The sequence below is a fragment of the Clytia hemisphaerica genome, unplaced genomic scaffold, assembly GCF_902728285.1.
Source record: "Clytia hemisphaerica strain Z4C2 unplaced genomic scaffold, Clytia hemisphaerica genome assembly, whole genome shotgun sequence".
Lineage (NCBI taxonomy): Eukaryota > Metazoa > Cnidaria > Hydrozoa > Leptothecata > Clytiidae > Clytia > Clytia hemisphaerica.
Window position 1 is genome coordinate 915063 of NW_027103918.1, and position 11895 is coordinate 926957.

Below are 11895 nucleotides of genomic sequence, written 5' to 3' on the forward strand. Positions count from 1 at the left end.
TACTCATTCCGCAAAAAAGATTGACGTAATTTACATTGTCTTTTTAAGAATCTCTGTTTTGCCGAATTGCTTTTATTCTTTTGAATTTAATAAAATAAGATCGAAAGCTCTGAAGCGAACAGAAGGTAACAAAAATGAAATCGGGTACGGTAGTTCTGTAAATTTTCATTTTTGATAGAAATCTAGAAAATAGAAAATCTTGTCACTTAAAATATAAAATTTGAAATATAAAATTCCTATCTAAAAATAATGTACTTCTTCGATTTTCAATACACGCACAACACTCAAAAAAGATGAAATTCTTTGAGGCGCAAAATTAACGCCCGCCGAGTGCTATTTTCGAAATAGAGGTGGGCAAAAATCTTCATGAAAGGATACCGAACCAAACTGAATAACACACTCTTATAAATCTCATTTAGTCAATTTTTGCTGTTGAAGGAACTGTTGGGCGGCTTTAGAGGCACACTTGTTGAACGCCTCAAGAGTATCCAGACAGAGGTGAAGTTGGTCAGTATTTTGGTTGATGCATTTATTATACTCTTTGAAAGGCATACTGCAACTCTCATTGATGGCTTTGATCATCGGGCTGTATGTGAAAATAAAGTTTTACTCAAAAAGCGTTTAAAAAGGCGTTTTTATCGACCGCTAAGTGATAGTAGGTGATGTGCTCGCTATTGAAAATCGAGAATTAGAGAGCATCAACTGTACACGGAAATAGATTTGAAGAGAAACTGTTCAACTGTTTTTACACGTCCGCCACTGTTTTTACGCCGCCCTGCAGGCGTATACTCTTCCAGAATAGTTAACAAAAGAATCTCTTACTTTTGAGACGTGCAATGGTTGAGCGCTTGTTTTTCCATTTGACATAATGTTGGCCATAAATCAGGATTATCATCTACACAGCGGACATAAGCTTGAATTTCTTTGTTGCATTGTTCTTCTATCAGTGAGATATTCTCATCCCTGAATGAAAAATAGCTTACATCCAATTATTCTATTCTCGAAATTGTTCGTATAACTGTTCTCGAGGTAGATGACACAGGGGTGTAATAATCATGTGGGATTGTATGATCGATGTAGCATAACAAAAAGGGAGATGTAACTTTTTGAGGAGATGAACTCGAAAGAGTGTTTCAAGCATTCAGGGCTTCCAAGGTGTTCGTTTCGATGAAAACTACGAGTTTTCACAATTCAGTATCTTGAATCTAGTTTTTAATCCATAAAGATTTTGTGGTCAAATGAAAAAAAAAGAAGTGACAAATACAGGAAATAGTAAAGACATTAGACTTACATTTTAAATGAATTTTATACTTGATAAGTGCTCCACAGATAATTATTGACAGACAATACTTGATAATTATTTTAGTGTTTTCTCAGTTTATATTTTTAAGAGTCACTAAAATAAAAGCAAAGTAGAATTTATTATCAAAACCAGTAAATGACAGATTGCACTTTTAACTATGTTGGAACGTGTTAAAGGCTCTGGCATTGTGAGAGTGATCTTAAATCCGAAATTCCTTAAATGCTTCCACAAACACTGAATGAATAATTAATGGCAGGGCTATCACTTTCCCCCTTTTCGTCTAGATTGTAAATCCAATAGTGGAGGCTTACTGACTTATGTAAAATCTGATATCCCTGCACGTAAACTAATTAAATTCAAGCTTGATCCATCTTTGCATATCTTACCCATTGAGGCTAGATTCAGGAAAACAAAAATACTCATTTTTAATATTTATCGGCCAGATAGGATTAGTATAGACATATTCTTTGAAACACTGTCTGAAGCTATTCATTTTTATGAAGTAGATTATGATAATATTTTTATTATAGGTGACTTCAACCTTGAACCCACTGATCCAAAAGTTTTGAATTTTCTTGAATTAAACGACATGATCAACGTCATTAAATCAAAAACTTGTTTTAAATCAATATCAGGGTCATGTATTGATCTCATAATAACAAACACACCAAAAATTATCAAACATAAAGGAACAGTGGAAACAGGGTTGAGTGACTTCCATCATCTGATATACTCAATGCTCAAGATCAAATATGTCAAATTATCTCCAAAGATTATTAAATATCGTGATTATAGAAATTTCAATGAGAACCATTTTTTATATGAGTTAGACTATTGTATGGCCAATAATATTTTAGGAAATTATAATGAATTTGAGAATATCTTTACTAATATTTTAAATAGGCATGCACCTCTTAAAACTAAATATCTTAGAGCCAATAATAAACCCCATGTTTCCAAAGAACTCAGGAAAGCTATAATGAAGCGATCACATCTTAAAGCCTTGGCAATAAAATCTAACAAACCTGAAGATGGAGTTAAACTATAGGCGACAAAGAAATTTGGTTGTAAAGTTAAATAAGAAGGCAAAGAAAACGTATTTCAGTAGCACTACACGCAAACCAAAACATTTCTGGGATGCTGTAAAGCCCCTGTTTTCTAATAAATCTTGTGCTTCTGAAAGTAGAATTCAATTGCTGGAAAAAGAAACTTTGCATATATCTGACGTGGAGGTTAGCTGATATATTCAATTCTTATTTTAATAGGATCACCGATAGTCTTGAAATTCCAAGCTGGGAGAATGGCGAATCACCTCTGAACTCTGATGATTCTCTGAAAACTAAATTTGAAGATCATCCCAGTATTAAAGAAATAAGATCTAACAAGAGTTCTGGGGTGGTTTTTGACTTCAGTCAGGTTGGAGAACAAGATGTTTTTAAAGCCATCTTAAGTTTGAACAGCTCAAAATCTGTCAGTGGGAATATACCGACTCGTGTGCTTAAAATTGCTGCAGCTTCGTGTACTCCATTCTTGACTTCTTGTTTCAACGAATCCTTAATATCTGGAACTTTTCCGGATAGGTTGAAACTAGCTGACATTATTCCTACTTTCAAAAAAGGTGCTCTGACAGACAAGACCAATTACAGACCCATAAGTCTTCTCCCTGTGATATCAAAAATTTTTGAGCGTCTCCTAACAAACCAACTTACTACTTTTCTTGAACCATCCTTCTCCAAATTATTATGTGGATTTCGAAAAGGCCACAGCACTCAGCATACGATTCTGAATTTGATCAGAGGTTGGCAGAGTGCTCTAGGAGATAAACAAAAAGTGGGAGCTGTATTGATCGATCTGTCAAAGGCCTTCGATTGCCTTCCCCATGACCTTTTGCTGGCTAAATTATCAGCTTACGGTCTTGGGGAAAAAAGTATAAAATTAATGCATAGCTATCTCAGCAATAGAAAGCACAGAGTCCGTATAGGCTCACACTTAAGCCCTTGGCTTGATGTATTCTTAGGTGTTCCCCAAGGCTCTATCCTTGGCCCGCTACTTTTTAATGTATTTATTAATGACCTATTTTATATTGTTAAGGAAATCTCAAATTTTGCAGATGACAACACTTTATCTTCCTTTGGACCCACTATTGATGATGTAAATTCTAATCTTATTTATAAATTGACCATAGTCTTAGACTGGATCAAACATAACTCCTTAGTTGCTAACCCCTCTAAATTTCAGTTGATCTATCCAGGAATTACCAATGCCAGTTCGTCTTTGTGCATAAATAACATAAAGATTGACAGTGTGGAGGTTGTTAAACTACTGGGTGTTCAGGTAGATATCAACCTTTCCTTCATGCCATACGTCACTGAACTTTGTAAACTATCTAATCAAAAACTTAGAGCACTGAGACGACTGAGAAAATTCCTGACTGATGAACAAACAAAATTTCTCGTCAATGCTTATATTCTATCACCTTTTAATTACTGCCCACTTATTTGGATGTTCTGTGGAAAAGGGGCTAGCAACATGATTGAGAAATGCCACCATAGGGCACTTCGAGTTATGTCCAATAGTGGGTTGGATTACGAAGCTCTCTTGACTGATTGTAATACTCAAACCATACATTCTCGTAATTTAAAACTCCTTCTTTGTGAAGTCTTCAAATCTATTCATAATCTTGGTCCAAAGATTATGCATGAAATTTTCACAATTAGACAATCAGTCTATCAGCTCCGTAACGGTCAATCCCTAGCTTTGCCATTATACAAACGATATAACACACAGCTTTTGGTGTAAACACATTCGATTTTAGAGCTGTATCCACTTGGAATAAATTACCCTCATCAATTAAAAATGAGAACTCTTTAGTCTCTTTTAAAAACGCTCTAACATCTATTACACCAATCTGCACATGTAAGGCTTGTACATAAATTATCTTAATTTTGTTTTTAAATTGTTTTTTTATTTTTTGAAATTATAATAGTTGGACTTTATTAGAGTTACTTTATGTAAATCTATTTTTATTACCCAACTTTAAATAAAGAATAAATAAAAAAAAAAAAAAATAAAAAATACCAAATTGTTGCCATGAGGCCGAAGAATAGAAATCATATTTTATGAAAATAACTTATTACTCTAAAAACAAACCATATATTACATATTGAATAAAAATAATTATTTAGCAATCAAATTTAATGAAATACATTTAATATTAACAAAAAATAAATATCTTTGAGCCAAGTAAAGGGCTAAGATTCGATAAGACCGACCGTAGCGAACGTAATTTGAAAAGTGTAGTAGAATGGTTATAATTCGATAAATTAATCGACCTAATAGACCAAGGCAAAGATTGAGAGATCTCTTCTAAGTCAACCAAAAACACTATTGACCTGTCAAAATTTCCAAAAAGGTGAAAAATAATTCAGTCTTATCAAACCAGGGACGGCATTAGAGGTATTGCATCTTGTAAATGAAGGTCAGAAACTGCTAAAATGTTCGGCGACCGTAGAATTTGAGTATGTTTATTTTTATATTTTCTCAAATGATCTTGTAAATCACATTCACGTTTGGTTGAATTCTTCACCAGCTGTAGTTCGATGGCGTCCCGCGCGGCCGATATGTCCGCTCGTTTCAACATCACTTTCTGTTCTTGATAATCTCTCATTAATTCTTTTTTCTCTTCATTCTCCACACGGAGTTCCTCTACTCGTTTCACTTTCTTTTGACTAGCCTCGAGTCTACGTTTTACATGATCGTGGTCGGTCAAGGCTTTACCTACGGATGCGTTTTGCGAGCGGAAGTTCAAGGCAAACTGGTAACTCCGTCGTGCACGCTCGCTTTCTTTCGCACGCTGTTCTCTGAATTGGGCGGTCACGTCTTGCAGATCTAGCTCACGTTGACGATGAACTCGGAGCCCTTCAAGAATTTTGACACGATCAGAATCCTTGTTTGCGCATGCGTTCTTTTTGTGTGCTTTTTGACTTCGTTTCACTTTATTTCGAGTCATTTTCTCTTGATGTTTGACTTTCTTGACCACGTGTGTTTTACGAAGGAGCACTTCAGCTTTATCGCGGTCGTTGTATGCTTTCTCAACGGCCTTGAAAGCTGAGAAATTCATTCCAGTTTGTGTTTTCATGAAAGCTCGTTGTAAATGACTACTTTGGAAGGTCTTCTTGATTGATGGGACAATCGCACTCTTCATCTTCATCTTTCGATCGATATCTCGAGTCGCTGTTCGAATGTCATCTGCTCCCTCTACGGTCCGCATAATGAGTTCTTCCAATGGATCATGGGTAATGACGTCAGGTTTTCGGATGGATAATCGGAATTGAGTTTCTTCATCGTTATCATCCTGAATGCGGTTAGGAGTTTCGATTTTGCCAAGGAAAGCATATTGCGTTTGATATTTCCCTATGGTGGTAGGAGGAGCAGATTTCGGCTGTTTATGACAAAGGAGGGTGGACACACCTAAATCTTCAGCAATTTGTTCCAAATTATCCGGTGTTTTCCTTGGTAGATGAGCAGATCTCTGAGCACGACCAGCAGTTGGTATTTGTCCTGTTTGGCGAGTGATGACCGAGTCTTGCAAACGGTCTGATACTGTGATTCGGTGATTATGTTTGGAACCAGAAAGCTTTGATGCTCTATTTAAGATCTGAGTCGTTTGTCCTTCAAGCTTCTGTAAATCCACACTGATATGTCGATGAATGGGACGCGGTAGACCGGAGTGTAAGCAAGTGCCATTCACCCGGGCATCATGACTTTCAGCCTGCAGTAATCGATAATGCAAGGACTTGAAAGAGGCGCTACTTTTGGCGTGTTTTGAGCGCCGCAAACGAAGGTAGGTTTCATAGTCTAGTCGCATAGAGGAGAAACTTTGATACAAATGGTCTTGGAATTGAAGGTTGGGAGAGGTTGGCGGTGGTCGCGGGTAACCTTTGCGATCTCGATAAAAACGTTGTATAGAAACAGCAGCCCTTTACAAAATAGAGAATTCCGTTTTAAAAGGATAATGTTGTAATATAGCTAGGAATGATTATTCTAATCAAAATCAAAATCAGTACGAAATTGAGGTCAAATCCAAAAAAGAGAAAAAGAGAAAGAAAAAATCAAAGCTTGCTCTCCAATTTCCTCAAACCCATGTTGCTCATCATTGAATACCTTCTCTATCCCTACAAGTATAAGGTCATATTTGAGGCGAACAACTAACTGACTCATAAAACATTACAGGAAATTTTATTGAAAAGAAAAACATACCACAGTCTTGTATCCTTGATGTAATTGTACTTGAGTCTTACTAAGAAACCTCTGATACACCTCTGAAGGATCAAAACTGGACAGTACTTCGATTGAATTGTATTGATTTTGCTCAGTTCTTCTTTGATCAAAAGTTTGAACTCGTTGTGTGTTGGCCGCCTTCTCTCCTTTGGTTTCTTGAATGAAAAAGAAAGGAATGAACAAGAATGTTTCATTTTTAAAAGTGGTTCAAAGTTGTCATGTTCTTTGAAGCAGCTAAAGTACGCGATAGTTTCCATCCCAAACAAGCCGGAACGCTGATTAGACCTACCTAATGATTAAAGTTAGTGCAAGTAGGGAAGTGTAATATAGTCGAGTGCTGGAACGCCGAGGAGATAATCATTAATCGTTTGAGTTACGGAAATTCGAGTTATAGAGAGGCAGAATAGCCTAAGAATCTCCTCAAGATACCAGAAAAATCGTTCCAGTTGGAGATAATCGAGTTGAGAAGGCTCGAGTTATGGAAAGTCGACTGTAGTTTAAAGCGATAATGGAAAAGATCGTGAAAAAAGAACGAACGAGCGAACGGTTTACTAGATACTAGAATAATTAGTTCAATTGAAAATCAAAAACGCTAAATGTCATCGGGCATTATCATTGTTAACACATTTGTGTGCAAAAATTCATGAAAAATATAAAATGCAGTTCGAGAAATCCAAGAGAAACCGTTTTTTCGGCGATTCTCAGCTGTTCCGGCGATTTTTAGAAATTTCCAGCTTCCAAAATCTGACAATTGAATCATGCTTGATGGTGGGCATTGTTATCAAAAATGTAAGTGAAAAAAAAAAACAAAGAAAGATTAGGAAAAAATCCAACAAAAATCTGCAAAAACGGCGATTTCCGGCATATTTCCAGTATTTTGGGCCGGAAAAAAAACTTTGCATCTTTGTGCAAAAATAGGAAAAAAACGAACGGACGAACGAACGAACGAACGAACGAACGAACGAACGAAGGTAAATTTATAGGACCTCCAGGTAGGTCCAAAAAACATTTTGTCTGAGATTTTCAATGCCTTTGACAATTAATATTTCCTTAAATAAGTGCCGCAGAGATCATTTAAAAAATCTTTCAGATTGTTGATTCAAAATCTTAACTAGAGGAAATACGATACTAAAAGTCCTTTCTCGTGTCGCATCTAAGAAAAAGTCTAATAAATACAAAACCTGAGACATACCTTCGAACAGAAAGGAGATTGGTAACGAAATTGTTTTTTGAGTGGTTTGAAATTCTCAGTGAAGTCTGCATCTTCGATAATCTCTTCATCAGAGACAACATGACCATCCAAAGCCTTCAACGTCCATACTGCATTTACCACACAGTGGCGGTAATTCTTCTTCAAACTGACTGGTGAATCGTAAAGTGTCAAAGAACTCAGCGATGGAGAATGAGAAAGATATTTGATCTCCTCCACACGTGAAAAAGCATTGTCGTGAAGGTAAACCAATGATAGTTTGGGTAAAGAGGACCAGAACTTTTTACCTGGCAAACTTGACAGCTGAAAACAGACAAGAAGCTTTGAATATGTTGAAGTATGATAACTAAATATTTCATTATTAATACTAAAATCTAGCGACTAGGAAAATGTTTTACCACTATAATTGACTACAATATGGTCCCTTCAAATCTAATTTCTACAACATTTATAGCGATCATAGACATATGATAGACTATCATATGTCTATGTAGCGATATCTGAAAATTCATGATAACGATTTTTGAAAAACTGAAAAATTAAAATTTACAAATTGAAGCTTTCTTCGATAACAACAATTTGGAAGAGCACAAAATGGAATCGTCATTTGTCAGAAGCTAAAATTTGTAAAATGGAAAGTTAAGTAAAATCTTGTCATTGATGCATGGATAGGCCTTTCAACAGGGCTCGTCAGGGTCAATTTTGTTAAGTTGTTGTACAAAACATACCAAGCCTTACAACATCTACGCAACCCGATTACCTGATTTGAATGTACATCTAGAAAGAACAGATTGTGACACCATCTCAACGCTCCGATGTCATCAATGAAATTATTACTCAGATCGCAAATCTCCAATCGTTCGCATAAATCCAGCAAGGAAACCTGTTGCAGGTGTTGTGAAGCAGCTGAGAGATAGACAACGTCACCAGGGTAGGTTGAACGTTTGTTGTGGACATTTTCTGAGTTCTCAAGGAGAACTTCTTCCGTCAAATCGTGTAAATAACCTGCAAAATTTAAATTTGAGGATATGCATACCCTTATAAAAGCAAGAAAGCCGTATTTCAATTTTTCGAAAATTGAGTTACGAATAATATTACTAGGCAAGTATTCAACGGCCTTGAAATTAACACGGAAAAAATTAACACGAATTTTATTTGTTTTTTCAAGGATACAACGGCTGGTTTTAATTAAGGGGGTTTTTATTAACACGAAATTTTTCGATTCGTGTTAATAAAATGACTAGTAATATTCGTGTAATAAGGTATTTCAAATCATCGATGATGTTCTAGCTATTAAGCAAGGTACATACCTTCGTTTTGTGCATTCTTCAATAGATTCTGTTGATGAAAGACTATAGGTTGTGGCTTTGGACTGTTCTTCCTCCACGGTTTTCTATCTTTGTTATTCTTTTCATTTTGTTTTGATTTAAGATACCATCTGTTCGCAGAAGACAAGTTTAATGCTCTTTCGTTTTTCTTCGTTTTTATTATTTCTACATTTTCTTTCATCTAGATGAGAAATAAAAATGAGCATCAAGGCTAAGTGAAGCATTTTAAAAGGAATTCGTAGATTATACTTATGAAAATCACATATTATACAGTCCACCAGTAGGTGCTGAGTCAATAAAAACATGTAACCGGCGGACATTGTAAAAAGAATCAAACTGCAAAGTTTTTTTGAAGCAAATAATGATACTATTTTCTCTTTTTTTCAAATCATAAATAACAAAACTTTACTATTTCAATATATTAATGATCTTCAATAATAGCCTACGGGAATTGGTTTTTACAGTAAAATGCACTTATATAAAAAATTAAATTATAAAAACTGAACATTAAATCTTTTTTGGCAATTTGAAATCAACGTCCTTCATGACGTTCCTCTATGAGAATTTCCCAAGAAAGCAAATTATTTTACAAGCAGACAGGCTCTATTTTAGACAATTTAAGGGACCAAATTTTTCTTTATGTCAAGTGGAACTGAAAATAGGGCTGCGACGAACCTTAAAAATCTTTAACAAATATGCATTAAAATTTATTAATCTAAATCATTTGCGAAAGGTTTGTTTCATTTTGAACCGCCCCATGGAATTAGTTTTAGCACTGTAGAAAGTGTTCTCAGAATGGTTGATCAAGTCTTTGACACTTATGGGTGTGCTTTTACGTCTTGATGTTGATCTTCTTTTAGCTGACAGTCTTTCACCACTGATATTTATTTTGTTGATCTTTTTGGCAACTTGTAAAGATAATTTATAATAATCCAAAAAGGTACGAGCAACATTATTCCCAAGTTTGAGAAAACCTTCTTCGGTGTAAGGTACAAGGTTAGATGTTCCATTGATATAACAGAAAAAGGATACTTCAAGTGTGTAGCAGTTTGAGTGTTCACTGAGACATGAACCTAAAGTTCGACGACCAGTCCCAGCTTTTAATGCATCACGGTTGAAAGAGGTGTTAGAATAAGAAAAATCTTCAGCATTGGAACACAACAATCGTGGGAATACTGAATGTTGATCAAACCGCTCCTCTTCTTCGTAAACGTTCCCATACATAAATCCATTCATTGCTGTAGAGTGAGCATGCAAATCGATATAAAAATCCAAAGAAGTTTGAGGATCTTCGTTCATGTCGAGCAATAATTGTTTAGTGGCAACGATAGATGGGTGAGCCCAGGGTGACGGTTCATGCCAATATCGATTCAAATCAAAACCCATCAGAGAACAACGATAATTACCAAGAACAACACCATCAGGATTCAGCATGGGTACAATCATGAAAACAATGTGGTCTCTTAGAACCTGAGCAATGGGATGATCAGATATCAGGAAACTGATAATACCATGACAAACAAAAGATGCAGGCGTTTCACCAGGATGTACCCGAGCAGTGAAGAAGACAACTTTTCGTTTGATGTTTTCCTTTTGGTTTTTAGGAGCAGTTATAGTTAACAAATCAACGCTCCTTTGTTGGACAGAAACACAGAGCTTTCTACGTTGAACATAATTCAAATCCAGCTTCTCAATATCTCCAAGGAACTTTTGCAATTTATTATAAGTATAAGGATAACAATATGCAAACTGGTACACATCGTTTTCTTTATCAAACGCAAAAGCGAAAGACATTACGTAATTTTTATGGTGATCAGGGGAACGATAATAAAACACATTTTTTGCAGGTATTCTCTGCCATTTGGGACGACTTGTTGATTTAACCATAGGAGCCATTCCTTCACGATATAAGCTTTTGCTTTTGCTGAAATTGACAATATTGAATATTACCCTTTGACCAGCTCTGACATTCTGAACAGTAAAATTGAACCATACTCTGTATCTGGGATTACATGTGTCTGGTCGAACAAACAAATCATATTCCATATCAGATATCCAATCCACACGACCCAGATTCCCACTTTGAAAGCAAGAATGGAACATCAAATAGCCAGTTTTCAATTTATCCGTGCATCCAGGTGGATAAGCAATAAATTTCGATACATTTCCAACCAAATCTTCATTTAAGTTCAAAGAACTTTTATATGCAGTGTCTTGATCATCTGTCAAGTTACATGCACCCAGCATAGATGATAAATTGATCTCAGAATCATCGCTGTCACTATCTTCAATTGGGCTCTTTGATGTCATCTTTATTGTATGTTTTTATATCCTAAAAGAATTCCAATAAAATGATTAGAATCAAAATTGGTTAAAACTTAAGTTGGAACCTCAAAAGTAGGTAAAAAAGGTAGAAAATGGGTGTTCCTTTTTGTCCTAAATTTTATAAACTGATGCTTGAGTTTGTGATAAAATGATACTAAAACCTTTGATTGACCCTTTAAAAAAGCAGATTTAAGATAATTGCAATAAAACTTTAAGATTGCAATAAAACTTAAGTAGCAATAGTCATTTTCCCAAAGGTACTGAAATCTACTATTTTTTATCATGGTCAGGCACAATGTTGTCTTCTTTCTTCTCTTATTTGAAAAGATAAAGACCAGAATAAAATTTCTGAAAAACGCAGAACAATAGTCTGTTCCGTGAAAATATTATTTCCTTATTTTTTTTATTCTCTATCTTATTTTTAAGTCTCTAAATTTGGTGTTAAAAGC

The 11895-nt window shown here is 35.3% G+C and overlaps 2 protein-coding genes and 1 long non-coding RNA gene across 3 annotated transcripts; all 3 read right to left on the reverse strand.

Moving 5' to 3' along the window:
- Positions 1-145: 145 nt before the first annotated feature.
- LOC136809636 (uncharacterized) lies at positions 146-1396 on the reverse strand. The gene is made up of 3 exons (XR_010846998.1): positions 1292-1396; positions 823-963; positions 146-586 (listed from the first exon to the last, which is right to left on the reverse strand). It is a non-coding gene; the product is annotated as an uncharacterized lncRNA (long non-coding RNA).
- A 3020-nt stretch (positions 1397-4416) lies between these two features.
- Positions 4417-9302, reverse strand: LOC136809672 (uncharacterized). The gene is made up of 5 exons (XM_067066215.1): positions 9104-9302; positions 8554-8798; positions 7776-8096; positions 6563-6738; positions 4417-6282 (listed from the first exon to the last, which is right to left on the reverse strand). The coding sequence occupies exons 1-5, from the start codon at positions 9300-9302 to the stop codon at positions 4737-4739; spliced, it is 2487 nt and encodes an 828-aa protein (XP_066922316.1). The 3' UTR covers positions 4417-4736.
- A 373-nt stretch (positions 9303-9675) lies between these two features.
- Positions 9676-11608, reverse strand: LOC136809637 (cytosolic carboxypeptidase 6-like). The gene has a single exon (XM_067066184.1). It carries the CDS (start codon positions 11429-11431, stop codon positions 9842-9844), a length of 1590 nt encoding a protein of 529 aa, XP_066922285.1. The 5' UTR covers positions 11432-11608; the 3' UTR covers positions 9676-9841.
- Positions 11609-11895: the final 287 nt, after the last annotated feature.